Source organism: Aspergillus fijiensis, assembly GCF_003184825.1.
Source record: "Aspergillus fijiensis CBS 313.89 unplaced genomic scaffold BO72scaffold_44, whole genome shotgun sequence".
Taxonomy (NCBI): domain Eukaryota; kingdom Fungi; phylum Ascomycota; class Eurotiomycetes; order Eurotiales; family Aspergillaceae; genus Aspergillus; species Aspergillus fijiensis.
Window position 1 is genome coordinate 127,947 of NW_024469020.1, and position 27,265 is coordinate 155,211.

Genomic DNA, 27,265 nt, shown 5'->3' on the forward strand with positions numbered 1-27,265 from the left:
TGCCTGGGATATGAGTGTGAACAATACATGAATCAAAGCAAGTAAAAGAAAGCAAACAACCCAGAAAAAACCCATCAGAAAAAAAGAAGGGCCCTCCTAATCCAGACCTCCCGCCAACCATTCGCCCACCTCTACGCCGACCGTCTTTGCCAACTCCCCGATCCAGTCCCCTGAAACATTCACACACCATTTCTCCCCCGTATCGGACGTGGTATTCCCGCTACTCAACCCACCGGACCCCATCCCCACACGACCTTCCCGACCCGCCGCAGGCACCACCAACCGTAGCCGCCGCAACGTAGCCAATTCGGCATAGATCGCGTCGGACACGGCCGCCATGCGAATCGGATTGGCAGGGGGGTTGGGGTCGATGGCATGGTAGATGGCGACCAGCCGCTCCAGCGGGAACGGGCGTGCGGTGAGGATGGTCGAGGGGCCGGTGATGCCGCCGCCGCCGCCGGCCGCCGACGTCGTCGCGGACGAGGTCGCAAAGGCCGACTCCAGCGTCGACTTGGTGATCTTCGTCTTGGTGCGCTTGCCCTTCTTCCGGCTGCCGGGAGTCGACGGGTCCGCCGCCGCCGACGCAGCATCCTCCAGCTGAGCCCGCGAGAGCAGCTTCAGCCGCCGCCGGTGATGCGCGCGCTTGTTCCGCGCGGACAGCGAGGACGACGAGAACTTGGAGAAGAAGATCGTATCCAGCCGTTGCGGCGTGTGCGAGGCGAGGTAGGCCGAGGTCAGGATCAAGGTGGGGAAGTACGGCAAGGAAGGCAGGGGCGATGGGGCCGATGCGGCAGACAGGGATTTCGGTCTTTTGGTGGAGGAGACGGCGGTCGTACCCTTCGCGACGGGCGGTTCCGCCTCATCCTCCTCAGTGACGATGTGATGCACCAGCGCCCCTTCCCCCTGATGCCGGAACAGGGCCCGATTCTTGACCAGCAGCCGAGTGAAATCCCACTCCCCGACGCCCCCCGGCGGAGTCTCGCCTGTCGTGATGGGCGCCACAAACCGCGGCCACAGCTTCTCGCAGATCGACCGGAAGGTCAAGATGGAGCTGGCCGTCGGCCCGACCAGAGAATCGTAGACGGCCGCCACGAAATGCGGGTATAGGGTCGAGGCGACCGCGTCCGAAAGCCCTAGGGTGGCGGCGGCAGCCGGGGGCGGACCGCCCTGGAGGATGATGGTCGTGGCTTCATTGCGCGTGTAAGGCGGGAAGCTGATATGTGGGACGCCGGCCGATTGTAAGAAGAGCGGTCGCGGAGGGGTACTAAGGACGAGGACGACGCATAGCGAAGGAATCTGTGATATAGGCCGAAAAATTGATAGTAGTCAGCAATCAAAAGAATGCAGAGGATGAACACAGAAAGCAATCCCCAGTCATCCACAGGGGTAAAGAAGTAGGGGGCGGGGCGAAGAAAGAAGAACATACCACCTCTCCCAGTCTCGCCAGCGCAGGCAGTAGTGTAGGTGACGCCTCTCTCTGCTTGTCAATCCCATCAAGAACCAGCACGAATTTGTTGCGATTGTTGCGCGTCGGCGGGTGTTGTTCTTGTTGCGAAGAAACGAAAGCCGAAGCGAGACACTCGTTCAGCAGCACAGCGAGCGTACTGACGTGTTCGCAGCGTCCCTTGCCGTACTTCTCCCACTCATCCCGCTTGCCTAGCGCCTCCAGGGTGGCCCAAAGAATCTTGGTGAGCAGATGGCGGCCGGTGATGCACTCGGGGCTGCGGACGAGCGCGTGCGGGACGTCGAGGGCGGCGAGCACATTGCGCACGATGGTGGTCTTGCAGGTGGCAGAGATGCCATGGACGACTATGGTAGACGGGCTTGAGACCTTGGCCTGTTGGAGTCCGCATACGTTATTAGTTTTGCTGATTTTTAGCGCTAGATAGAGCCAGAAAGAAGAGATGGCCTTGCGACGTTGACCGGGGGGGGGGGGGAAGGAGAAGGGTTTATCGGGGACACAAATTCGTGGACGGACGTACACCGAGCAGGCTAGCAAGTTGGCGGCTTTGGAGCTCGCGACAAGGCCAATGTTTGCTGATCGACTGTGCGACCTCGGAGGGAAGCATCAGGAACTCAAGACGACACCCTGAGGTGCCTGGAATGGAGAGGTGGACGCTGCTTTGACTTGGAGTAGTAGAAGAATGGTTTGGGGCAGATCGCGCTCCGATAAGCCAAAGCAAGTCCTGAAGATCTCCGCCGGAGAAGAAACGCGGGTAACACGGAGTCACGTGTTTGATGCTTTATGCATCACGCTGCCCATTAACTATTTGTTTATCCTTAGGTGATTTATAGTGGTTCAACTGTAGAACCGTGATCATAAGAAAAAATCCTCTGTTTGATCAACTATGGGTACATCTATGGTACTGTCTCTGATGTTGAACGGCGCTGGCCAATTAGAAATTGGTGGTCATAGACTCCAAACGCACTTGCAGCAAAAGAACAGGCACAATGTCGGATGAAGCCCGAAAACAACCATCCGTCCATACTGTCCAGATAAGTCCAGAAAGAACGGCCACAAGCTCCACCGGCAGGCAACAGCATAGCAGAGTCCAGGTAGACGACAAAATAGAACGCAAAAGAAGACGAGCAAAACGAGATGATAGTTAATAGAAAACAAGGCGAGAGAAAAATGGCACAAGTAAATCATGGGGAAGTAGATAGAAGCACATTGGGGGAATATTAAAAGAAAGAGCAAGGCATGAGACATCAATCTGCCCCCCAAGCCAGATACTAGGAAGCTCACTAGTCTGCTGGAATGGGAAACAGACGGCAAAAGGGTTAAAAGACATTGTTCGAAAAATTCTCGTCGAGGGACGTGGCAAACGTAAGCTCTGTTAGCATTGGAAAAAATACAGGACATCAAATGTGATAAAAAAGCATGTATCAATGGTTTACATCTTGCCGCCAAGAATGATCCAGATATGCAGTGCATCTTGCGTGAGATAAGGTCTTGTCGTATGGGATCAGTATCCTAATCTTCCAATCTGCTGGCGATATGTCGGTGTGGCCGTGAATCATGAGGATCGTTTCATCGTCTCAATATGAGTACAGTTCAGTAAACATGGGACTGGCGCTTCGTTGTGGAATATCGCAGCTCAGTAGTTGGCGAACACCGGATTCTGGTTACTGTGGTTGCTGTTGGGCTGCGCAATGGCCGAAGCGAAAAGGCTGCTTTTGTCCGCAGCACCGCCAGAACCAGTGTGAGCGGCTGCAACGGAGCCAGGATTGAATGCATATGTCTGGTTTCCAAACTGGGAACCGACATTAGAAATGGGGAATGGGCTGTGTTGATACAAGAATGACTTCTGTGTTGGGCTCTGCAGAGGACCAGGAAGCTGGGCTGAGTTCATTTCATTGGGAGTGACCTGGCCACTGCTAGTAGCGCTGCCCCTGCTAGAGCCCTCTGAGGCCAACATTTTGCCGGCGATGCGACGCCCATGGGGGGTCTGGCGAATAGACGGTAGAATAGGGCGAATACAATCAACAATGCGTGTACGTGTGTCAGCGTCCGCAAAGTCCATTGCTGTTTGCACGACATAATTGGCGAAGGAGTCCCTAAGCATCTTTTCGAGTTCCGCACCTGCCAACATCTCATCAATCAGCTGGCGTCTGATTTGGATGTCAGCAGTGCGCAAGCACTTTTCAATCACGTTCGAGCTGAACTTCTGCTTGGACAGAGCGGGAATATTTCCACGGAAAGTCTGGCACAGAGGTTCAGTGAAATGAGGCTCTGCAAGATCCAGAATATACTGCACGACGTAATTTCCGAAAGGATCCTGTACAAGTGCGAAGGCGTTGGATGTAATCTGAGCGATGAGACGCGCCCTCTGCTCGCCGGAAGCGTGATCGATACAACGCTGCAAAACACAACACCCATGCCGGTGAGTTCCGACAACCACACAGTTGGCACCAACAGCATCGTAAATGAACTGGGCGTCTTCTGCAGAGAGGCGGTTGAGACATTTCTGAATAACATGGTTTCCATTCAGGTCTTGAACCAACTCCACCACCTGATCCTTCAAAGCGTGAATCACTGTCTGGGTTTGCTCTGGAGTGGAGATGAACTCGATCATCTTCTGAAGAGCTCGGGTGCCATGCTGATTTAAAGCGATCTTCACCAGCTGGTGTGCAGCATTGTTGATTAGAGCCGTACGCTGGTCATCATTCGAATATTCCAGTAGCTTCTGGCACAAGTAATTTCCAAAAGGATCTGTCATGAAAAGGAAATGAGTTCAGCATGGGAGTTGTATAGCAGTGGAGACATGATACGAACCTGTCATAAGCTCGACAACATGCATATGAGTCTCCTCGAAGATCATCTGAACATGTTCTGGACTACGCTCTTCTAGCTTTCTCTGCAAGTACCTACACCCATGCTGGTCCTTACAAAGACCGTACAGTTCGCCCTGATAGTGTTCAAGTGGAAAGTTCGTGAAACGAGACAGCTGGGCAGTATCTGCGTCGCCACTCCGACGGGTACCGGCCCCCTTGGCTGGGGCTTCCCCTGGGCGGAAATGACCATAGGCGGAAGGATAGCCATTGAAGGGGGCTGCCGGGTTGTACGCTTGAAGCTGTGTAGGAGCTCCCATAAATGCTTGAAGGCCATACCCGTAGAAGGGTGGCTGGAAGGGAGTCAGTGTGGTTTGTGCAGCAATGTTGCTGTTGACAGCTCCGGCTCCAGTGGTGAGCTGCGGGCCGAACGGAGCAGCATTGGCTTGAAGAATCGTCTGCTGAGGTCGGGACCCCTGGATTTTAGTCTCTTCATGTTCAGGTGAGTCTTTGGGTAAGCGACTGGTAGGACCAGAACCTGGCATCCGTCCCAGGTTGGCATTATGTGGCTGGAATTGCTCCGCGTGAGTCTTGGGAGGTGTGATAGCCGGATTGAAGGCATCGCCTTTGACTGTGGGCAGATCGTTCGTGGAGTAGGAGGACTGCAAAGATGTAGGTCGGTTTGAGACTGTTGTAGACATGCTTTCGTTATTGCCGTCAGCGCCGTAGAGAACGTTCGCTTCAAGCGAGTGTCTGGCGACGTGACGTGCAGGAGTAGCGGAATGAGAATGGACTTCTTCCGCGGAAGACCCAAGCTGTTCAAGACGGAACATATTCAGGGCGTTCTGAGGCATGCTCTGATGCGAGGTACGATGACGGCTGTGAGAGTTCCAGGTCTCAGGGTTCGGGGTTCGCGAGTTTGCCAAGTCTAGAGCATCTGAGTTCGCGGATAACTAGGTAGATGAGTAAGAACAGGATCGTCAAATGTTTCGAGAAGACTTACCAGGCCTGAATCGTCACGTCGTGAGAGAGTAGGAAACTTATCGTCGGGGTCCGTCAATTTGAGATAACTCTTGATATCGGGCGTTGGAATTCGATCCTCGTCCTTCAGCATTGATGGATCGTCTTCGCTGTGGAACAAGTACTTTGCGGCGTTGAAGGACTCCAGACCGGAAGAGCGATCGAAGGAAGTTATATTGGGACGAATTTGGGAGCCTAGCCCAGATGAAGGCATTGAATACCGGTGAATGCTAAGTATTGTCAGTTGGTGACTCTTTTGAGGTGTGAAAAGCAAGGCGGTGAGAGAGGTATCAAGGAGATGCCAGGATGCTGTAAATGAAGACAGAGGTGGCATTTCACAGTGGCTTGGGTATATTCACAGCAAGGCCACAGTGAATGAATTGTGTTACTTGCTGACATCGGAGCCTTGCAGGCCGCCTCACTAGACCTTGCGGGTATATGCTCTCAGGCAGTGCCTGAGTATCCGAGAAATGGCAAAACAGTGCCTATGAAAGAGAAAGGGGTGAAACTTACGATGGCCCTGGACGGAAAGGAGATGCAGGCTCCTGGCCGAAATCCTCCTTTTCAGAGTTCCTTCGAGAACCAGGAACAGAGTGAACAGAAAATCGATTTGTCGGGGTCTGGGCAGAGCTATGGTTTACTTGACTCTGGGGAGTTGTCACTTGAGATGGCGCAAAAACGTTGAAGAAGCCAGGAGATGAAGTCACACTGGAGGTTGAAAACCGAGTAGGACGGGTGAAGCCAGGAAGGGTGTTATCATGGTATTCTGGCGGCGTCGTCGGCTCACTGACTGGTCCAGACAAACCGGCTTTGGCGAGATCCTTTGCGATTTGGTCCATTTCCAGCTTCTCTTTCTCGTGTTGCAAGTCTAAGATTTTCATGTCTTCTTCAAACCTCCGTCTCTGCTCTCGCATGTATTCGATATGCTGACGCTTTTTCTCAAACTGCAGTCAATTAGCAACAGGGCACTTCTGAGCGCCGAGCACAAGAGAACGCGAGAATGCAAGAACACGATGATTCGCATGCCAAGAACACGGAGATCTGAGGACATGCGCTGGGCTTATAATACATCAGAGTAGGGAAAGCGGTGCTTGTCTACAGGCAAGAAGTGGGTGTTCGAGTACAGGAAAGGACAGTTTAGTGGTTGTGAGAACCGCTTCATGAACTGCAAATACAGCCAATGATCACCACACAGGGCAGGAACAAAGACCTTGCTTGCAAGCACACGGCACATGAGTGTTTAACAAACAGTCATAATACCGAAATGCTTGGTCGAACGTGATTGCATAGGAACAAAACACCAGGTCACAACAAGAATATCCAGGAAAGGTACTAGACTCACCGATGAAAGGAGATCTAGAGGGTCCGCCGCCGGTGCACCCCCACCAACACCATTCATATAGTTCCATGAGGACACTTTACTCGAGTCTGTTGTGAAGCGGCGTTGGAGATTGGCACGAACGTCACCGGATGGACGCGAAAACGCCGACACGAAGTTCGAATGGGTCGGAGAGAGCGCATTGTAGCCAGGAAATGGGGATTCGGAGGGAGGTGATCGTGGAGAGGGGAATCGCAGCTCGTCGAGGCGTTCACTAAGTCCGTTTTTAAATGCCATGGTAGGCGGGCAGTTTGGGATGAGAATCACTGGACTAATAACCATTCAGGGGTGGCCGTAATCAGTCAGTGAACAGGCTATAACATGGTAGGAACGGAAGGTGATGCGAGTTCGGGGGACATCAATCTCAACCTGCGATTGCAAGGGAAACAGAGAGAAAGACCGAGATTAAAGCACGAGGGCCAAGGAGTCAGGGATCAATGGCTGGTGGGCGGTGTGCTCCGTGAGATAACGAGCTCTGTACGGAGTAAGGGGACGGGGAGGGGCTGAGGGGTGGTTTGGCGGAGCTGATCTCGGAGAAGAACAGCGACTCACACACAATGAACGCCTCGAGAGTTTATTTTTTCAGGTACGAAAAGAGACTTTGGTGACCACTACTTGTGGACACACAAGTAAGGACAGGCTTGATGGAAGGGGAGGGGATGGGGAGGGTGGAGGAGTGTTGAGGGTAGGTCGCACCCCTAACGATGCGTTCGTGACAATGCGGAGATCTCGGTCAATAGCGGTGGTGGTGAATCACAAGCGTTGGGCGATGGAGTCACTACTGCTTAGGCCCTGCGCTGTCTTTTCCTTTTCCTTTTTCTTCTTTTGCCCAGGTGGGGAAGAGGATCAAGAGCAGCGTGGACCAGCAAGTAACAAAACGAACGAACGAGGGTAGGAAGACTTTTGGGGGGGGAGAAAGAATGCAGAATAAGAATGGTAAAATAGAATAAGGATTGATTGTTGTACAGTAGAGAAGGTGTGTCAGGTACGGAGTACACGAGAGGGGATGGAAGAAGGAGAGCGGGCAGGCTGACTGACTGACTAGAGTGTGGGAGGCGGCAACAGAGAGGGGGGGAGGAGGGGGGAGGGGGCAAGGCGTGGGCGGCTGGGAAAGACAAGCGGGGGTCAGGGAGGCGGCGGCGGCGGCCACTGCTGTTTCTGCGATCGAGTTCCTTTTTTTCTCCTTTAAATCTAGAAAAAAAAAAGAAAATTGCAATAATATCGAAGAAGCTCTTCTACGTACGTACAGTCAAAAAGTCTGAAGTACTGTAACTGTACATACATACTATTACACAGAGCTATATCTACTTCACTGTTGGTGTCGATGGTGCTTTTACCTTCTTGTCGGCGCCCGCCCCCAAGCGTTAGATTGCATCATAACTCTCATCCCTCTTTCTCGAGTATAACTACCTGACCATTTGCCCTCATCTATTACCTGTTTCTTGACTTGCGCAGTGCTGTCAAGTGCAATTCTGCTAAGCCAAGCAGGTGGCACAATTCGATCTTGAAGATGAACCCTTGAAGACTAATAGGCCCATCCCTGTTCCAATTGTTAATAATCAATCTATTAACCCCTCCGACAGCTGGTGAGCTGTCGCTTTCCAACGACCACCTTTCGGTCGATCATTCGCTTTTTGGACGGATCATGAATGGATCGCTTCTTCGCGATCAGTAATTGGAGCCAACCGGGTCAATAGACATACTACTGCACGACTTCGTTGGGATGGGGTGGCCAATAGCCACTAAAGTTACCCAAGATTGAACTAGTAATCTATAACTTACTAGCACGCTCCATAATCCATCATCCCCTGGTAATCTCCCTCTCTCAGGGTTGAATATTATGAGTATGATTATGTTCACCGCGTTGAATGACCCAAAGTAATTATTGACGAGGAAGTCCTCCGAGCCACGGGCTTGTTGGCCTTGAAGAATGCTCTCCATTTCCAGCAGCGCAACGAACCGGTATCGTCTGAGATCACAACTATGAAGATGAAGGAAAGTCTGTTGATGATGGGGCTTATTACCGATCTCCTCCCTGCTGGAGATGTTGCAAGGGGGTTCCCTGCTCGGTGTGCTGGTTCGAGAGCGTGGCTCTCTGCAAGTGTTTTCGCATCAAGTGGAGAAAAGCCAGTTGACTAAACCGAAAACTGTGACGGCGGATTGCGCCCTGGCCACCGCACGTACTGTACCTGGGCCAAAGCATCCCACCGGATACCTTAGTCTAGTTGGAGTCGTTGGACACCGAGAGAGAGATCGGGCTCTCGAACAAGTACATCCTGCTGCAATGAACGACAAGTGATATTTTCGAGTGCTAATAGCGGCTGCGGTGCAAGTCATGGTAGTCTCGAGAAACACCAATGTATCGAGCATAGGCCTAAATTCTTTCTTTTTTTTTTCGGCCCTCCAGGACCATGACTGTGCATGTAGTAAGACGGAATGATCCTCTGATTCAGACCCCGTCTGAGGATACTCATACCTAAATTAGCGCATGGGATCTGCGTCATGAATATCACCGATCGTGATCAAGGTTAGTTAGCCCAAGCTGTCAGAGAGGCCCTTGGACTTTTGGAGGATTCGCCTCTTGAACGATACCGCGGGCCCAGGCAGTGATCTTGGCCGGATTACTACCCTTTCTTTGTCTTGTTGACATCCACGATACTTCCACCAGGTCACCCTACCCTTTCTCCAAAGAAACATTAGGGTTCTGGCCAGGTACTAATTTTGAACCGGGAGTCTGTACCAGGGTTCATGACCGGATCTTCACAACTATGAATGCAACAATCAACGGTGCGGTCAGCCTCTACCCATGGATCAAGCAAATCAACGACCCAACTCGAGGGAAAAGGGGTGGGAAGACGCGCGTGGCGTGTAGTCTAAGCGTATCATACATAAGCGAAAAATAGAAGGTCGAGGCCAAATTGATCATGGATGATTCAATTCCAGTCTCATTGCAGTGCTGTTCTTCCGGGTCGTAATTTCGCCATCATGGATCATGTCAGGCTGAGTGGCTGTCAGCGGATGATTGGTGCAGCAGAGGAGAAGCGGTGTACCACTTCTCCGCTTCCTTCCATCGCCTTCATTGTTTTGCATTGTCTTAGCCTACTGGGTACTCCGTACCAGGTAGTAAGTACGGGGCACTCCCTCTTCTTCTCCTCACCTTGACGTTTTGACCGCTGTCTGTCATCCGTCCATCTTCTGAGACCCTTCATACTCGAGATTTGAACCTTCAGGGGACAAATTGTGACACCTCCACAGCTCGGATGATATGTGGGGTACTAGGAAGGGCTTGGTTCTTGCGCCCGGCTACCAACCAATTCGCCTACTTGGTTAGGCGATCTGTACATCATTCCATGAGATGAGAGTCAAATTCAATCCCATTAGGTATGATCAGGTACTTACCCTCATCGCTTGTTGGGTAGGCATCGTACCATGGTCACAATGATGTGCGGGACGGAGGCTATTTTAAAATACCTAACTATGAGATCCAATTTGATCTGGTGCATGTCTATGATGCCAATTTACACCTACTTGGAGAACTACAATTAGTAAAGCATGTATTGTTCGATCCTCTGCTCCTCAGGCTACTTCGGCCCCAGACGATCTACCGCCACACGGAGAGATTTAGGTAGTGTGTTTCATAGTAATCTCAGTACATTATCCTCTGTGGATTGTTTCAGATTCGTCAAGTCCTACTAGTCAGTAATTTAGCGTGATAAGTGGCTAAAACTCGAACTGCATCTGGTTGATCATGTATGGCATCTTTCATCGTCTTCCACCTTGTTTGAACAGGCGCTGGGCTTTGCGTGGTCAACCACGAGTCGATGGGATCAAAATAACACGTGATGAAGGAGAATGATTCAATATATGATCTGTATCATGCAATGCATTTTCCGTCTCTCCGCGGTGCACGAGGGGCTTTCCACCAGCTGCAACTGATCGTTATCAAACAACCTTGATTATCTCCGAAAGGGAGGGGAGAGTCAACTGCCAGGTGGCGAGGCACCCTTCATTTCCCCTCTCCCTCCCTCCATCCCTCCAAATTGCGGTCAGAAAAGCACCCACCGCCACAGCAATCTTCATTACTCATTTGCTCTCTTGCGCATACCTCTAGCCGACTCCATACTTTAGCTCTGATGTTGTGCGGTGCGTCTGATGTCAAATGTGCGCGAACCGCGCCTTCGCCTTAACCCACATTTGGCGCCGACAAGCCTAGCTCGCGATCAGAGACACAACATATCTATCCTCTTGAACCGATCACTCTCATGCCCAACCCCGCACACTATGTAGCTGGAAGGGTAGAAGGTGGTTCCAATTGGGTTCACCGGAGTTTTCTGCATATGTGATGTCCAATGCGGCCATCACTGATGAACTGTCCGCCGACCTTGAGGACGAATCTCAATGAAAGGAAGAACCCCCTGCCAGTATTCCGAACCAGCATTACATTTGAAGCCCTTGTGTAGATACTACAGCTAATTCATTCATTATACCATTGCCTTGAACATCAGTGGTCTATAGTGTATAACCTGAACAAGTTGCGAGTTTGTTCAGCCGACGAAACCACACCAAGTAGGCGCACGGTGCTTGGGCTTGATCATGGTCAATATCGGTAGATATGCCTGACCAAATCCCACCAAATGTCAATCAACTGCCGAAATCTTTTCATCTATCGGCTCACTACTATTTGTAGCTCACTGTCCGATAGCTCGCACGAGTCCAGTTGCTCGAAAAGCAGGTTTTCTCCAAGAAACTGTTCGCATACCCTCATGCCGAGCTTGGGTAACCATGCCTGCACTCTTTCCAAGCAAGATTACTCTCCTCCACAGCGTGGAATCAATTCTGGTCGGCTTTTTGGTGATAGTGACTCTGAACTGATCAATGGACTTGTCAGGAGGGTAAATCTGTGGCACGACCAAGATCTTCTGTACAGAAGTCAAAGGGTTAACCAGCTGACGTATCGTGTCCAGGCACGTTAGATTGTGATAGGGCTTGACATTGTGGTCAATGTTCAGCGACAGGCTTGTCTTTTGGTTGCCTGAGATGCCGGTGCAGGTGCTACGGCCACCTCTTAGGAGCTCGATACCCAAAATCTCTATGCGAAAGAGAAGGTTTAATACTTGGGATGCATCAGACTTCCATGTGCCTGCCTAAAGGTTTAGTTCGCAACAAGCATGAATGTTCTTTTCAGTAATGACTTGGACGAGGCGCTGGTCACGCAAGATCCTGGGGCTTCATAAAAGACAGAGAAATATCAAATACTCAACAGAGAGAAACAAAGTTCTTGATCGTGACTCAGTTGGTAACGTGCAGTCCCAAGCATTCTCGTGATCGGAACGGCTCACCTATTGTTGAGAGGAATATCCCGCCGAACACAAGGAGATGGGCCAGCATCTCGCCACGGTCTCTTCAGGCCAACCCTATGTCAGCAGTAGTCTAGTCACGCAGGCCATAGAAAATCTAGTTGGCGAGAAGTGGAAAAGTCGGGGTACCTCAAAGGAGGGAATCAATCTGAGCTGCGTAGGAAGAACTTGCAAATCGAAACAGCTCTTTGAGTGGTGATCTATTGTACATCCCGCCAACCCATTCGAACCGGATCTGTCTTCAATCAATGATCTTTTAGCTTTCAATCATTGACTATACAATCCCACAGAGCTCTCGCCCCTTCTCGCACCAAACAAGGGGCATAGAGAAAGCCTAAGATTGAGCGGACATGGTCCCTTTACTCCTTGAGGAGGAGTAGGGCATCATAAAACCGTGTCACTCGGGCCACATCCCAAACATCGGGTCGAGAAGGCGCAAAGCCAGATCCCGCAGGCCACGAGAAAGAAGAGAAAGCAGGGGCAAAATAATACGCGATCGACCCAAAATCAAATATGGGTGTGGTCCCGGGGCGAGGTCGATTATTGGCAAAGTCCTTCTCTTTCTTAGCCCTTGGGAGGGAAAGCTCCCGGGGTCATAATAGCTGCATGCATGGATGCACATGTAGGCCCTAAGGTGACATGCTCACTTCGTGCACTGTGCTGTATATGTACAGGACTACCCTCTATGTAGCCCTGAGTGGAAGAAAATCCATGACACTGCTTGACTTCTAGCTAGCATAGCTCGGCGTGGTCAACAAACTCGAAGGCATGACTGAGGCCTGGCCTGAGCAAATGCGCAGTAGGGAAGAATATGAAGGAGAGAAAGCAGGGCGTATTCTTCTTTCTACGTCTCTCATAGCCCCAGCCGGGTTGGATCGAATTGCCTGGCCGTACAAATTGTTAGCGATCTATTGCCGCCCATTTGATGCTCTACTCACACTAGCCGGTACCTGATAACCAGCTGACAAGAGTGTCTGCCGTCAGATAGTACTAGCACACGCAGCGCATCGCATCAAAGAGAGCTGAGTGTAAATATGCTCATTTTCGCAAACGCCATGAGTGAGAGCTTGGACTGTCAGGAGCTATCATTTATGCATAGGACATCAAGCTTTGCTCGCCCCCTCAGACATGGCGACTGTTCATCCAAAGAGGCACTCGGGAGACTGTTGCGCCAGCGGCTCTGTCATGTGTCACTCCGTGTGAGGATGAGGTGCTTGGCTGGAGATCAATCTAGCTGCGGGAGCAACCGCGTTGATCATGGACGCGAGGCCATCAATGCACGGACCAGTTCAACCAGTCACTTAGGAAACTCTTTTGGACGAGGACTCGGCTCGACCCAACTGATAAATCCAATGCCTGAAAGGGCTGGGGTTATTCACCTCGCAACGGCCCGGTTCCCAGCCACAACATGGATCTCACCTTCGACTTTCGCTTCTTCGAATGGATTTGATGCTCATAATGAACATTGCCAGACACTAGCTCATCACCGAAAAGCAATCCCTTTGATATTAGCCATTCTGGTTATCGACGAAGACTATAGTTCCTTCCAAGACACATTTGGAATATAGTTGCACTTGAAGAATACTTAGTTTATATTGACCGACTGGCCTAGTGGTTACGGCGCTCGTCTTACAATCTCCACATTGATTACACGAGAGATCGCAGGTTCGATCCCTGCGTCGGTCATATACTTCTGCAATTTCTTTTTGCCCTCGCCCCGAGGCCTACATATCTCTCCAACACCAAAGACTGTGTCATTGATCTCTTGAATAGTCTGTTGTGACCTTTTTCAAGCAAGAAATGTCTTCTGAAACACAATTGCTCATGAATGATATGTTCTTTTGCGTCCTCCCTGGTTTATTGAAACCACTATTCTTCGCAAACTACAAGTCATGTTTACAGATGTTGAGACGCGCATTCCTTCTGTACTGGCGATTGTACGATTTAAAGTATTTTTCTGGCTGAAGAGATAGAATGGTGCATCTATCAGTATAAACGAAAGTGTCTATGGCTAGCCATCATGGTAAGACTGTCTGATTCTTGTGCCCATTCACACCAGCATTTATGTATGCCTCCCTAGTGCAAGCATACCTGGGTCGATATGAGTTTATCTTTACAGCGTATTCTCAATGGCCTTCGCTCCCTGGTAGCATGCCGTCCTGACATAAGAAAATCGCGAAGCATCTTTGTCCAGACTGGTCACTGCAGAAGTGCTGAGATTACTAGCAGTTCGATGGTGAGGGTGGGTCATATCAATTGCCGTCAGTGGATCCGGGTATTTCCAGAGCTATGGTCCCTTTCCCCTCTTTCCTTGTTCCCTTTCACTGCCCCTCTTTCTCTCATGGTTTATGAAAAGCATCGGTCTCAACCGATTGTCAGTTCTGTGGCTCATCTTGTGATTCCACCCTGCCCTCCCACAATCCTATAACCATGAAAATCCTCCAGAAACCTCCGCAATATGTCACTGCTAGTATATTGTGCTCCTGCGGAGGACTCCTCTTTGGGTATCTATTTACTTCTGACCCCAGTTATCTCAACTTCAATACTGATGCCTAAATATTAGAATGGATACAGGGATCATTGGCCCCGTGACCGTCATGGAAAGTTTCACCTCACGGTTCGGAAGCCAGGCTGCAGTGATCCACGGGCTGATCGTGTCGTCTATCCTTATTCCTGCCGCAATATCTTCATTCTTTGCAGGTTACTTGGCAGACAAACGGGGTAGGCCAAAAGGCATCAGTATTGGTGCCTTGATATTTGGAATTGGAGCAGGCCTTGAGGCAGCAGCTGTTCACATTGGCATGTTCGTAACAGGGCGATGCATCGAGGGCATAGGGGAGGGCTTGTACCTTGGAACTTTGGTAGTGTATGTCCGACATCCCCTCTAACCAAAATCAGTCTGTCTGACGCTACACAGTTATATCTGCGAGATTTCGCCGCCCGACGTCAGAGGTGCTTTAACCACCGGCCCTCAGTTGCTCATCACATTGGGTTTGGTAGTGGGTTTCTTCACATGTTATGGAACGGCTCGCCTGGAATCTTCATTCTCGTGGCGTACTCCCTTCCTGATTCTTGCTTGTTTGGCAGTGGCTTTCTCGGTTGCTTCTTGGCTCTGGCTGGTCCCGTCGCCCCGATGGTTGACCATTCACGGTCGCCGAACCGAGGCTACTGCGGCTTGGGACTACCTGGGGGTAAGCCAGGCGGAACGCGAGAAGGCTGAAATTGAGCAGGACAGAGTTCTTGTCGCTGAAGTTGTAAGCACCTCCAGCAGAGAACGTGCTTCATCAGTTCCCCAGGCCCAAGCAAAGTCAGCCAAGGACAAGATTTTCGATCTCTTCTCTAAAGACGTTCGGACTCGCACCATTCTAGCTGTCTTCCTCATGGCAATGCAACAGCTCAGTGGGATTGACGGTGTTCTTTATGTAAGGTTCTCCTCGCCGACCTCTGGTGATCACAGCACTGATCTCTTGTCTTCTCAGTATGCTCCTCTTCTATTCGAGCAAGCAGGACTTGCATCCTCATCAGCAAGCTTCTTCGCTTCCGGCGTCTCTGCAATTGTTATTTTCGCTGTCACTATCCCTGCACTCATATGGGCCGACAAATGGGGTCGTCGACACACTACCATTTATGGTGGCATCGGCCTCAGCTTCACGATACTCCTGATAGGAGCTCTATATGCAAGCAGGGCAGTTCACAGCTCAAGTGGAGCGGGGCGATGGGTTGTCATAGTCAGCATCTACATATTTGCCGTGATATACTCTTTGAGCTGGGCTGTCGGCATTAAGATCTATGCAGCAGAGATACAGCCACAAAGGACTCGTGCCTCAGCAACTAGCTTAGCTCACGGGAGCAACTGGGCGGCTAACTTCCTAGTAGCACTTGCTACACCAATTCTACTTTCGAGAAGCAGCTTTGGTGCATATTTCCTATTCGCGGGATGCACACTTGTCACGACCTTTGTATGCGCAGTCATGATGCCAGAGACCAAAGGCAGATCGCTGGACGAGATCGAAGAAGCATTCAAGTCGAAGGCTGTGGGCTCGCAGTCCCTCCTGAATGTTCTTCGCCGGACCACCCGATCTATGCCCTGATCAGCGATGGTCGCCCGGAATAATTCGATCTGTGCACAAATTGCAATTGAACTGATGACAACCGACAGATTCAAGGGGTGGGTCAAAGCGTCAGCGTTAGCCGGAGATAAGGTAAAACAGCCGGCGGGGCCGAATGACATTCTGATTTGGGGTTAGCACGAGAATTTGTAAGCCGGACTATGATCTAACCATATAAGGATAGCTTCAGATTATGTAACCTGCCCCTCTGCCGAATGGAAAATAGTTCGGATAATCCCCTCGCTGATAAAGAAGAAATTGTGCCGTCAATCTAGAATGCCGTGACGCCCGCTCTTCACCACCCTTGATCGACCTGCAGCAAGACCCGCAAGTTCTGATCAGCAATGCCTCCTCGTAGGAGAGCGCCGATTTCTGCGGCCAACTTGCGGTCCACGCAATCTGGAGAGGTAAGTTGGAGTTAAAAAGAAAGATTACCGCGCCGTCTCTCGCCGCCCTCATTAACCTTATGCGACGTCTTAGGCCGCTGCCTCTTCCAGGCCAGGAACCACCGATGCTTCCAAACGCAGACGCGCCTCTCAGTCCAAACCTGCTCCGCCCCCAGAAGAGCCAACTCCCGTCGTCGAGGAACAGCCGCAAGCTTCCGATGAGGAGCATTCTCACACTTCGTACCGCCACCGAGATCCCTTCGATGCTCTTCTCGAGCCGTTCTACTACAACAAGGGCCTAACGGATCCGATCAACACCGCCAAGGATAAATGGAACCTGCTGCCGGCATTCCTCAAGGTCAAAGGTCTGGTGAAGCAGCACATCGACTCATACAACTACCTGGTCGAGGTTCAATTGAAGAAGATCGTAGAATCCAGCTCCACAATCCGCAGCGATGTCGACCACAACTTCTACATAAAGTTCACCAACATCTACCTGGGATTCCCTCGACGTGCAGACGAGCCGCAAGATGTCCGGGCCGATTTCTCAGAGTCCACTGTGGCCCCGCACGAATGTCGCCTTCGTGACACAACCTACGCGGCGCCCATTCAAGTCGACTTTGAGTATGTTCGTGGACGCCAAAGGGTTATGAGGAAAGGCGTGGCCATTGGAAGAATGCCGGTCATGCTTCGGAGTTCGAAGTGCGCGTTGGCGAACAAGACCCCAGCGGAGATGTCCGTCTTGAATGAGTGCCCTCTTGACCCTGGTGGTTATTTTATCGTCAACGGTACAGAGAAGGTCATCCTCGTTCAGGAGCAGTTGAGCAAGAACAGAATCATCGTCGAGACGGATCCCAAGAAAGAGATTGTCCAGGCCTCGGTCACTAGGTAACACTCTGCCGCTTTTTCCCATTCCATTGGTGGGCACTGGTACTAATCTGTTTGTGCAGTTCTTCCAACGAACGTAAATCCAAAAGTTATATCGTATTGAAGAAAGACAAACTCTACGTGAAACACAACGTTCTCAGCGAGGACATCCCCATCGTGATCCTGCTCAAGGCCATGGGTATCCACACCGACAAAGAGATGCTCTTGCTCGTCGCCGGTGTCGACAAGGTCTACCAGGAAGATTTTGCAATCAATTTCGAAGAGGCGATCAAGCTTGGTATCTATACCCAGCAACAGGCACTCGACTGGATTGGCGCACGGATCAAAATCAATCGCAAGCAATCCACATATCGCCGAACTCATGTGCAAGAGGCTGTGGAAGCCATCGCTTCCGTTATCATCTCTCATATCGAAGTCAAGAACATGGATTTCCGACCTAAGGCTATCTATGTCGCACACATGGCTCGTCGTGTTCTCATGGCCAAGAATGATGCTACTCTAGTAGACGATCGCGACTATCTCGGAAACAAGCGGTTGGAACTGGCTGGCCAGCTGTTGGCTCTGCTTTTCGAGGACTTGTTCAAGAAGTTCTGCTTTGATATCAAAATGAACATCGACAAAGTGCTGAACAAGCGGAATCGTGCTGAGGCCTTTGATGCTTATAGCGTGATTACGATGCACAGCAACCACATTACTCAAGGAATGAACCGCGCTATTTCCACCGGAAACTGGAGTTTGAAACGTTTCCGCATGGAACGTGCAGGTGTGACACATGTGCTAAGTCGGTTGAGTTACCTTGCCGCTCTGGGTATGATGACGCGTATCAGCAGTCAGTTCGAAAAGACCAGAAAGGTCAGTGGTCCCAGAGCACTGCAACCATCCAACTTCGGTATGCTCTGTCCAGCCGATACTCCGGAAGGTGAAGCTTGTGGTCTCGTGAAGAATCTGGCACTCATGACCCACATTACAACGAATGACGAGGAGGGCCCTATCCGGAACTTGATCTTCATGCTCGGTGCTGAAGACATTTCCACAGTCGGTGGAAAGGAACTTTATGGCCCGGGGTGCTACACTATCTCGATCAATGGTACTCCTATGGCGCTCACTCGACGACCGAAATTCTTCCTCAATGCTTTCCGAAGACTCCGTCGGATGGGTCGAATTTCCGAGTTCGTAAGCATTTACATCAACCACCACCAGCGGGCTGTTCACGTAGCCACCGATGACGGAAGAATCTGCAGACCGCTTGTTATTGTTGATAACGGCAAATCTCGCGTGAAGGCCCATCATCTTGAGAAGCTGCGGGATGGTACCATGGCTTTCGATGACTTCCTTGCTCAGGGATTGGTGGAATATCTTGATGTGAACGAGGAGAACGATTCATTAATTGCTATCTACGAGAAAGATATTACTGAAACAACGACTCACCTGGAGATTGAGCCGTTTACTGTTCTTGGAGCTGTCGCCGGTCTGATCCCGTATCCCCACCACAACCAGTCGCCCCGTAACACTTATCAATGTGCTATGGGTAAACAAGCAATCGGTGCGATTGCCTCGAATCAATTCTTGCGGATTGATTCTATCTTATATCTCATGGTCTACCCGCAGAAGCCGATGGTTAAGTCCCGCACGATCGAGCTGGTCAAGTACGACCAACTACCCGCTGGACAGAATGCAACTGTTGCGGTCATGAGTTACTCAGGATACGATATTGAGGATGCCCTCGTGTTGAACAAGGGATCTGTGGATCGTGGATTCGGAAGATGTCAGGTGTTCAAAAAATACGTCACCAACTTGAAGAGTTACTCGAACGGCACCAAGGACCGCTTGAGTGGACCGCAGTATGAGAACGATGCGCCGATCAGGAAACATGCTCTGCTCGAAAGCGATGGTCTGGCTGCTGTGGGTGAGCAGGTCAACGCCGGTGAAGTCTACATCAACAAGTCCACGCCCGACCAGTCGATGTCCTCTGGGTTCGCCAGCTCTGACCCTGGCCGGCCTGTTTCTTATATGCCAACTCCCATGACCTACAAGCTTCCCGATCCTGCTTACATTGACAAGGTCATGATTTCTGTGACCGAAAACGAGAACCAGCTGGTCAAGGTCTTAACTCGACAAACACGTCGTCCCGAAGTCGGTGACAAGTTCTCCTCCCGTCACGGACAGAAGGGTGTCGTGGGTATTATCGCCGACCAAGCCGACATGCCCTTTACCGACCAAGGAATCAACCCGGACATCATCATGAACCCTCACGGTTTCCCCTCTCGTATGACAGTCGGAAAGATGTTGGAGCTTGTTGCAGGCAAAGCCGGTGTCTTGGCCGGCCACCATGGCTACGGCACTTGCTTCGGCGGCACTCCGGTTCAAGAGGCGTCTCAGATCCTGATCGACCACGGCTTCAGCTATGGTGGTAAAGACTATCTTACCTCCGGTATCACGGGCGAGGCTCTGCCATTCTATGTCTTCACCGGTCCCATCTACTACCAGAAACTCAAGCACATGGTTCAGGACAAGATGCACTCGCGTGCTCGCGGACCGCGCGCCATTCTCACCCGCCAGCCCACGGAGGGTCGTTCCCGTGACGGTGGGCTCCGTCTCGGTGAGATGGAGCGTGATTGTCTGATTGCGTACGGTACCAGTCAGCTGCTGCTGGAGCGACTGATGATCTCGTCCGATCGACACGAGATCGATGTGTGCGAGCAGTGTGGTTTCATGGGTTATCTGAACTGGTGTCAACGGTGCAAGTCCTCTCGAAGTGTGGTGAAGATGGCAATTCCGTACGCCGCCAAGCTTCTCATCCAGGAGCTGATGAGTATGAATGTCACCGCGCGATTGAAGTTGGAAGATGAGTTTCCCGAGATGAAGGGTCGGTAGACGAAGACGGTTCAATACATCAACATCACAAGCACTTCTGTCAGTCTTCCATTTCTGGCGAGATATAAAAAGTAAAACAAACGGAAGGGAAAAAGTTCAGGTCATTTGAGAGACAAAAAAGGAGGCGTTTAGAGCATCATTGGGAGGCTCCTGCTTGGGAAAGGGGGTTTTCGCTTGTACATAACGTTTGCATGCATAGCGCTCGGCGATGCGGTCGAATTTGAATAGAACAGTTTTGACTTAAAAGAGTATCATACAAACACTGGATATGTATACCGGTATTTCACTCACACGCCTTCAATTGACAGTACTGTCAGTCTAAACCCCGCCAAAATACCTCTTCACGACCCCCCAGTAGCGTTCCGGATCGGTCCTCATATGCGACACATGCGCCGACCCGTCAAACTTGACCCTCTCGACCTCCCACCCCCGCCGCGCAACCTCCTCAGCATGACTCTCCACATCCCTCGCATCGACCACCCGATCCCCCTCGGAGTACAGATAACATCTCCTCGGCGCAGCCTCCGCCCCCTCCGTGCGGGAACCCCCCCGCACCACCAACCCCGCATCCACCGTCCCCCGCCGCCCGACCATCACCCCATCCGCGCGCGGCATGACGGCTGTCAACAGCATCGACCACCCCATAATCCCCGCCAGCACCAGCATCCCCAGCAGCCGCAGCACCGGGTTCGCCGGCAACCCGACGGCCAGCGCGCGCATGCCGCCGCGGAAGGTCGAGGTGCCCGGCGCGCTGTCGTAGAGCATGGCCTCGACGGCCAGCGGGCGGCCCGTGGCAGCCCGGTAGGCCTCGAGCAGGTGGGCGACGGCGAAGGTGCCGCCGTTGGAGAACATGTGGATGTAGACGCGGGGGTGGGAGGAGCCCGGCCCGGGGTTTGGGTCGTCCCGGCTGGTTGTTGCGTCGGCGTCGGCGGCGGCGGCGGCGGCCCGGAGAGCGGTGACGGCGGGTTGCAGGCGCGCGTGCTGCGTGCGGGCGGTGAAATTGATCAAAAAATCCAGGGAGGTGGAGAGCGTGTACAGGATCGTGGCGCGGGGGTAGAGGTCGAGGTAGGTGGTTAGGTATTTGGTGAGGGTGCGCGGGTGGGCGTTCATCCAGAAGGCGAGGATTATGATCTGCTCTGGTTTGTGGGGAGCATTGGCTGGACGGTGGATGTAGACGGAGGGGGAGAGTTGAGTGAAGGCTTTGAGGGGGTTGGGGGGAGGGGTGGATGCGGTGTGGGTGGTGGTGGTCATTGTTTTGCTGTAGTGGTGTGTCTCTTTGGAATTGAATTGCGAGGTTTGGAGGGTGAGAGAGAAAGGGAGGGAAGGTTTGATTGTTTTTGTGTAGAACGGAGTATTCGGTAGATCCTATAGAACCGAGGCGAGAAACCGGGAAAAAAGAAGTCAACACTCGGGAGGTTTCTTTGGTATAAATTGGAAGAATACGGAGTTGCGCTAGCCAGACTCTTGAATCCTAGATTATACAATCAGCCACCCGGTTTACCGTCACTAGAGGTAGTATTTATGACTCGTTGATTTTCAGCTCCTAAGCACTAGACTCGAGCATCACCTCAAGAGTGGAGAGAGTCTTTGACATGGCGGCAATGCGGATTTTATGATTACTCACTGGTCAGCATGGCTCTCCCCGGGAACATCGAAAAACACGAGAAAAACCTCCCGATCAGAATTGGTACTAAAGCTAAACCTATCAAACGCCAGTCCTCGCTATGCTCTAATTTCGTCCTGCTTTTGTCCCGTGTCTCAGTCTATCACTCATGAGTTTGTCATTCAACCCCCAGGAATGTACCGAACCTAGGGCTTGTACAAGGGCTTGGGTCTCAATGCGCCCGTAAGACATTGCCGGACCTGCGTTGCACCGTTTCGAATTGCTCGCTGTTCTCGACTAGGTAGGCGTAGCAGAGCCACTGGCGTCCTTCTTCTTTCCTCTCAAAGTTTGCCCGGATCCTTGGAATCGGGGCTTGTCTCCTTCAACAACCTGCCCGGTCTCATCGCGCTTCTTCACAGGCTTGATTGCGTATCCAAAGAAAAGCTGATTCGGGGGCAGTCGAAGAGGCTGCGGCCCGTTGGTTCTCCTGACCGGAGGAGGATGCTGAGGGTTGGTAGCACCGGGTGTGGGAGTGGATGGTTTGGGAGTGGGGGTTTTACTACCTTTCTTAGCGTTCAAACGCTGTCCACCGACAAGGAAGTTTGACGACACAGCCCTTGCTCCGGCAGCGGCGTCGGTTGACTCGGGTGCGATGGCAGCATAATTGATTGACTGTGCCATGGTGCCATGGGGATGTAGCAAGCCACCGGACGGCAACTTGCCGCTCACTCCGCTGCGAGGCGTACTGGTTCCACTGGGACGTTGCGGCTCCTCGTAGCCCACCGGAGGCGCAAAGTCGACTTCAAGATCGGTCTCGAGGACTGAGATAGCGTTGCTCTGGCCAGAAGGCTTGGTTTCTAAGACAGCCATCTCGTAGACCTGGTCGTTGTAGGCGAATGTGAAGACGTCACCCTTGGTAAGGCAAGAGAAGTTTCGGAAGGCATTCTCCAGCACGGCCTTGGGGTCACTGATGTCGAGGAAACTGGTTGACTGAGCCTGTAGCTTGATGAACTGGCCCGGTGATAGGTCGGTGGATTTGATCTGAACTAGATCGCCAGGCTCCAGAAGAAGTGTTTGCATCAACTATAGCACCAATTATCAGCTCCGCGACCATGTATAGGTTGTGGCAGGGACCTACCCAGAATGGCAGGTAGATCTTCCCCTCCTCCGCAATGAATTCCAAGACACCCGCATGGGTCATTCTTTCCCTGGCACCATTGTGAAGCTCAAACAACATGGGGTATGTGATATGCAGACGCGTCAGCTTGTCCAAAGCGCTAGGCGGCATGATGACCTTGCCGCCGTGGTTGACATTTTCTCTCTCTGGACCGGGCATCATCGCAACAGGGTAGCATCGGTAATATTCATCGAAACGGCGGGCTGCTCCTCCACGACGAAGCATACTGGAGCCAAGCACCCCCTCCATCGGATCGTCCTCCCAGTAACCGGACTGAAACTGCTTCCGTTTAGTATGGGATATCTGAGTGACTTGACGGCGTGAAAGCGGGGAGGGGGAACCCACCATGACCAACGGGAGCTAGCTAAGGAGATGATTGGAAGCTGGAAGAGATATGAGTGTTGGGAGTAAGACTCAATAGCGGCTTGTGATGTATGGTATGGCCGAAGGCGACAAGCCAGGGAAGAGATGTCAAGAAGTACTGAGGTGTAGCAAACAGAGCTCGAGCAGTTGTAGAGAGTGACGGGAGTCCAGGTACGTTCGGCCGATCAATCGGATCGCCTGCGGTGACGCAAATGGCGCGGCTCCGCTTTGATTTTCCGACCCGACCCCAGACAACGCAGTGCAGCTTCAAAATGTCTTGATTCTTACCTCTGTTCGTCCCGACCTTCTGGCTCATTTGCAAGCAAATCTAGAGTTGACAGTCTACTGCGATCCGTGATTCCCTCCCGCGTCTTTCCATGTCAGCCTCTCAGCCCCGCCCCAAGCGGGCAGGTGAAGACTTCACCCGTACTCGCCACGAGGACGAGGACGGCTCATCGACCAAGAAGCCTCGTTTTGATCTGCGAAACCCCTCTGCTCTTGCTCCCGATGCACTAGAAGAAGACGCAGTTCTAGATGCCGACGAAATCGGACGCCGAGGCCAACAAGTCCGCCGCAAAGCCGTCAACTTGGACGGTTACGACTCCGACAGTGAAAACGAGGGCTTCTCAGCGCGCATTGAGGCCAAGTCAAAGGCAAGCCGAGAGAAGCACGACGCTGAGGACGATGACATGTTTGCTGAATTGCAGGAGGACTTTGGGCCCGAGGAGATTGATGCCGATGAAGCCATGCGCAAAAACAAGAAGAACGTCCGGTTCCTGCGGGACGACGAGATAGAAGGACAGGTTGCCTCGTCCAAGAGTGGCGGGACGGTGCACGCAGATTTTACCAAGGGGGCTGACACAATCGAGGACGAGGAGGACGAAAGCGAAAGCGAGGTCGGGGATGAAGAGCGCGCTAGACCCGACGAGGAGCTGGATGAAGAACTGGGTGCGGGTGCGAAGAAGAAGCATGCACCACTCCTAGACGCTTTCAACATGCGCACCGAACAAGAAGAAGGTCGCTTCGATGACCAAGGAAACTATGTCCGAAAGGCAGCAGATCCCGACGCGGTCTACGACACGTGGCTGCAGGGGGTCTCTAAGAAGGACATCCGACGCGCCAGGGAAGCTGCAGAGAAGCGGGAGGAAGAGCGCAAGGAAAAAGAGCGCAAAGACGATAGTGTACTCACCGCGGATGTCTTGAGAACTCTAATCACCCATCTGGAACGAGGCGAGACGATCTTAGAAGCTCTGGCAAGAATAGGCAAGGGCGCTCAAAAGAAGCAAAAATGGCAGTCCAATCGCAATAAAAACCGCAAAAAGCAGAGTGACGCTGCGCCTGAGGATGCGGAAATGACAGATGACGATCCAAAGGAAGTGGCCAGAAAGCAGGCTATCGAAGAGATCACCGGTGCTGCTGACATCCTCATGACTAGAGGGCAGGCAGAGATCTATGACACTGAACGCGAGATCCTTACAAGGCAGTACCGCCGCGAGACCGGCGAGGACTGGGTCGATCCTCCGTCTGCAGACTCCTCCAACTCCGTGGAAGAATCCCCTGCGATGTGGGAGTTTCGGTGGTCCGATGCTCGTGACGGTGGAGTCATACATGGCCCATACGATGCTCCTACGATGGAGTCTTGGAGAAATGCAGGATATTTTGGGGAAGGAGTTGAGTTTCGCCAAACGAATGACGGCAGTCAGTGGAACAGTACAGCTACCTTTGTTTGAGACTGGCGTGCCCAGTCTATGTCATGAGGCGAATATTGTATATGTAAATTAGCATCGTCGGATACCCGGGTTCTTGGGAATATTAATCTCATCATTATCATTCGAGCCTAGACTAGGCTCACTTTTGACTAAAATCTGACCCTAAAATCAAAGTGCCCATACGTTGACTTCTCAAAAAGCGCCGGCAATATCATACATCAAGCAATTGATGTGAAAACAACAAACAGATCGAGTCAAGTAGACGAGGGAGTGGCTGGATTACTCCTTGCCTACACCATTCCATCTGCGACATCTGATCACTGAAAACAGATCCGTGCATGACCGTCTTTGCATAACTCCAAGAACGTCCTTAGGAAACCAACTCTATGACAGTTCCATGGCATCGCCATTTGTGGGGGCAGTGAAGCTCACTGCACCTTGATCGCCAATGAACCGCTGCTCATACGCGTTGACAAACTTGACGCTCCGAGCAGGGTCGTAGAATAGACGATAGCTGCGCTGAACATCATCAATGCTGACTTCCTTCGCCTTGCGCTTCTGGCTGAGCAAATGAGATGTTGTGATGATGTTGCTGGCGTATCGCAGATTCGATTCTTGGCCGATTTTCGTCAAAAGTGCCAAGGCATCGGGTGAGAGATCGATCTCCTCTTCCTGTGCCCGAATGGCCAAGATCTGTCTGATCTCGTCCGCAGAGTAAGGCTGTGTGCTGACAATGACCACTCGGTCAAGGAAGTCCAAAGGCAATCCGTGCGGAGAGCTGTAGGTAGTGCCACGGATCCTGGAGTGGCCACGGTTGCTGGCCATAATAACGATGGGTGCCAGTTCCGCCTCCAGAGCACGGTTGATGTATGAGAAACATTCGATATCCAGCATATGCACCTCATCAATGAACAGAACACCGGGGATAATCTCGGCCTTGCCTTCTTCCTTCCACTCAGCCACCTTGGTGTTGATCTGATCCCTGACCTCACTCCGGATCTCGCCCGTGTCACCCGAGAAGAGGGCCAAGAAGCCCTGTGACCGCGAATTGATGACATCGATTTCGTGCAGGCTAACAGTGTGTACGATCTCCTTGCGAACCTGAAGCTCACCCTCAGGACATTGCACAAATTTGGTGTCGGCGCCCATGGCATCATAATCCCGGGAGCGTGCGTAAGAACGTCCTAATTTGGTGATTTTGCCGGACGACTTGTCGATAGAAATGATGTCTCCTGCCATCACCCTCTCCTTGGTCATCGAGTCGATCATCTTCGTTCCCATGTCATAGATTGTCTCCATATCCGTTGTCTTGATTGTGAGCTTTCCTTGTTTGTTTCCCTGGGCAAGTCAGCATCGGCATGTTGCGCCAAGCATTAAATCAGGTGAGATCGAAGTGAGTGCTGGGTGAAGTCTCGAATCACGGTTTGTGAGAGATCTACTTACACCGGTCACACTTCTATCAATCTGGATCTCCACAACTTCGCCCTCAATTATTTCGCTTTCCTCCTTGATGCGAACCCCGATGGACTTCCGGAAAGCTTGTGTGAGAGCCTCCGTCTTGGACATCTCCATCGAGAAGATTTCGGAAGAAGCGAGCATGGTGAAAGGAACATCCGATCCAAGTGACTGGGCCATACCCATGGCGATGGCTGTTTTACCCGTGCTGGGAGGCCCTGCGATCAACACAGCTCGACCAGCGATTTTGCCTTCCTTCACCATCTGCAGAATGACAGCGGCAGCCTTCCGGGCCTTTTCCTGACCCACAAGACCCTGGGAGGAAGCTCTGGGCTGCAAAGAGTCGATATCAACACCAAGGCCACGAATATGCGAATGAGCAGCAATGAGGTTCAAACCCCGGAGCTCCTTGGTCTCCGCAACGGTAGAAATTGGCTGTCGACAGTCAGCAATGGGAGGGAGTTAACTAGGATTGGGGAAGGTGTTTGAGGTCAACTCACGGCAGCCATCGCAACTACTTGCAGACACGAAAAATTTTCCTGTGGACGAGTGACAGGTAGCAAGTGAATTCGATGTACCAGCGCAAAACTGGTCTGCAGGCGTTGCGGAAATGCAGACTGAATGGAAGAGCTGCGCAGGGCAGAATCGGCCAAGCCCACAGAATACCGCCCGAC

General features: G+C 51.9%; 8 protein-coding genes and 1 non-coding gene across 9 annotated transcripts; 4 read left to right on the plus strand and 5 right to left on the minus strand.

The window, feature by feature from the left end:
• Window positions 1-96: 96 nt before the first annotated feature.
• Window positions 97-2,163, minus strand: BO72DRAFT_434309 (origin of replication complex subunit 5 family protein; the record flags this gene model as incomplete). Its single annotated transcript, XM_040943234.1, has 3 exons — window positions 1,983-2,163; window positions 1,427-1,837; window positions 97-1,296 (listed from the first exon to the last, which is right to left on the minus strand). Exons 1-3 carry the CDS (start codon window positions 2,067-2,069, stop codon window positions 97-99), a joined length of 1,698 nt encoding a protein of 565 aa, XP_040798857.1. The 5' UTR covers window positions 2,070-2,163.
• A 717-nt stretch (window positions 2,164-2,880) lies between these two features.
• BO72DRAFT_450304 (putative RNA-binding protein) lies at window positions 2,881-7,327 on the minus strand. The gene is made up of 5 exons (XM_040945224.1): window positions 6,635-7,327; window positions 5,806-6,236; window positions 5,276-5,522; window positions 4,277-5,225; window positions 2,881-4,213 (listed from the first exon to the last, which is right to left on the minus strand). The coding sequence occupies exons 1-5, from the start codon at window positions 6,905-6,907 to the stop codon at window positions 3,099-3,101; spliced, it is 3,015 nt and encodes a 1,004-aa protein (XP_040798858.1). The 5' UTR covers window positions 6,908-7,327; the 3' UTR covers window positions 2,881-3,098.
• A 6,297-nt stretch (window positions 7,328-13,624) lies between these two features.
• Window positions 13,625-13,713, plus strand: BO72DRAFT_t211. The gene has a single exon. It is a non-coding gene; the product is annotated as a tRNA-Val (tRNA).
• Window positions 13,714-14,225: 512 nt separating this feature from the next.
• On the plus strand, window positions 14,226-16,384 carry BO72DRAFT_190487 (putative MFS sugar transporter). Its single transcript, XM_040939534.1, has 4 exons — window positions 14,226-14,531; window positions 14,591-14,893; window positions 14,945-15,449; window positions 15,507-16,384. Exons 1-4 carry the CDS (start codon window positions 14,458-14,460, stop codon window positions 16,116-16,118), a joined length of 1,494 nt encoding a protein of 497 aa, XP_040798859.1. The 5' UTR covers window positions 14,226-14,457; the 3' UTR covers window positions 16,119-16,384.
• A 1-nt stretch (window position 16,385) lies between these two features.
• Window positions 16,386-20,443, plus strand: BO72DRAFT_190480 (DNA-directed RNA polymerase III core subunit RET1). Its single transcript, XM_040939533.1, has 3 exons — window positions 16,386-16,543; window positions 16,617-17,410; window positions 17,473-20,443. Exons 1-3 carry the CDS (start codon window positions 16,481-16,483, stop codon window positions 20,282-20,284), a joined length of 3,669 nt encoding a protein of 1,222 aa, XP_040798860.1. The 5' UTR covers window positions 16,386-16,480; the 3' UTR covers window positions 20,285-20,443.
• A 74-nt stretch (window positions 20,444-20,517) lies between these two features.
• BO72DRAFT_450308 (putative indole-diterpene biosynthesis protein PaxU) lies at window positions 20,518-21,755 on the minus strand. The gene has a single exon (XM_040945225.1). The coding sequence runs from the start codon at window positions 21,533-21,535 to the stop codon at window positions 20,603-20,605; it is 933 nt and encodes a 310-aa protein (XP_040798861.1). The 5' UTR covers window positions 21,536-21,755; the 3' UTR covers window positions 20,518-20,602.
• Window positions 21,756-21,776: 21 nt separating this feature from the next.
• BO72DRAFT_409415 (polyubiquitin-binding protein UFD1) lies at window positions 21,777-23,591 on the minus strand. Its single transcript, XM_040942404.1, has 3 exons — window positions 23,410-23,591; window positions 23,026-23,343; window positions 21,777-22,970 (listed from the first exon to the last, which is right to left on the minus strand). The coding sequence occupies exons 1-3, from the start codon at window positions 23,410-23,412 to the stop codon at window positions 22,185-22,187; spliced, it is 1,107 nt and encodes a 368-aa protein (XP_040798862.1). The 5' UTR covers window positions 23,413-23,591; the 3' UTR covers window positions 21,777-22,184.
• Window positions 23,592-23,701: 110 nt separating this feature from the next.
• Window positions 23,702-25,263, plus strand: BO72DRAFT_450310 (GYF domain-containing protein). The gene has a single exon (XM_040945226.1). The coding sequence runs from the start codon at window positions 23,805-23,807 to the stop codon at window positions 25,155-25,157; it is 1,353 nt and encodes a 450-aa protein (XP_040798863.1). The 5' UTR covers window positions 23,702-23,804; the 3' UTR covers window positions 25,158-25,263.
• On the minus strand, window positions 25,233-27,199 carry rvb2 (RuvB family ATP-dependent DNA helicase reptin). The gene is made up of 3 exons (XM_040945227.1): window positions 27,092-27,199; window positions 26,580-27,026; window positions 25,233-26,474 (listed from the first exon to the last, which is right to left on the minus strand). Exons 1-3 carry the CDS (start codon window positions 27,098-27,100, stop codon window positions 25,521-25,523), a joined length of 1,410 nt encoding a protein of 469 aa, XP_040798864.1. The 5' UTR covers window positions 27,101-27,199; the 3' UTR covers window positions 25,233-25,520.
• Between the last annotated feature and the right edge of the window lie 66 nt (window positions 27,200-27,265).

Excerpts from the sequence above, each read along its gene's own strand:
- rvb2 (XM_040945227.1), bottom strand. Across the intron at positions 26,475-26,579 it reads TTGATAGAAGTGTGACCGGT|GGAAACAAACAAGGAAAGCT; the intron begins GTAAGTAGATCT and ends TGACTTGCCCAG.
- BO72DRAFT_450310 (XM_040945226.1), top strand. The coding sequence starts at position 23,805 with ATGTCAGCCTCTCAGCCCCGCCCCAAGCGGGCAGGTGAAGACTTCACC.
- BO72DRAFT_190487 (XM_040939534.1), top strand. The coding sequence starts at position 14,458 with ATGAAAATCCTCCAGAAACCTCCGCAATATGTCACTGCTAGTATATTG. Across the intron at positions 14,894-14,944 it reads TACCTTGGAACTTTGGTAGT|TTATATCTGCGAGATTTCGC; the intron begins GTATGTCCGACA and ends GACGCTACACAG. Across the intron at positions 15,450-15,506 it reads GGATTGACGGTGTTCTTTAT|TATGCTCCTCTTCTATTCGA; the intron begins GTAAGGTTCTCC and ends TTGTCTTCTCAG.
- BO72DRAFT_450304 (XM_040945224.1), bottom strand. The coding sequence starts at position 6,907 with ATGGCATTTAAAAACGGACTTAGTGAACGCCTCGACGAGCTGCGATTC. Across the intron at positions 6,237-6,634 it reads CTCTAGATCTCCTTTCATCG|TTTGAGAAAAAGCGTCAGCA; the intron begins GTGAGTCTAGTA and ends AATTGACTGCAG. Across the intron at positions 4,214-4,276 it reads TGTTGTCGAGCTTATGACAG|ATCCTTTTGGAAATTACTTG; the intron begins GTTCGTATCATG and ends TTTTCATGACAG.
- BO72DRAFT_409415 (XM_040942404.1), bottom strand. Across the intron at positions 22,971-23,025 it reads AGATCTACCTGCCATTCTGG|TTGATGCAAACACTTCTTCT; the intron begins GTAGGTCCCTGC and ends TTGGTGCTATAG.
- BO72DRAFT_450308 (XM_040945225.1), bottom strand. The coding sequence starts at position 21,535 with ATGACCACCACCACCCACACCGCATCCACCCCTCCCCCCAACCCCCTC.
- BO72DRAFT_190480 (XM_040939533.1), top strand. The coding sequence starts at position 16,481 with ATGCCTCCTCGTAGGAGAGCGCCGATTTCTGCGGCCAACTTGCGGTCC. Across the intron at positions 16,544-16,616 it reads GGTCCACGCAATCTGGAGAG|GCCGCTGCCTCTTCCAGGCC; the intron begins GTAAGTTGGAGT and ends GCGACGTCTTAG. Across the intron at positions 17,411-17,472 it reads GTCCAGGCCTCGGTCACTAG|TTCTTCCAACGAACGTAAAT; the intron begins GTAACACTCTGC and ends CTGTTTGTGCAG.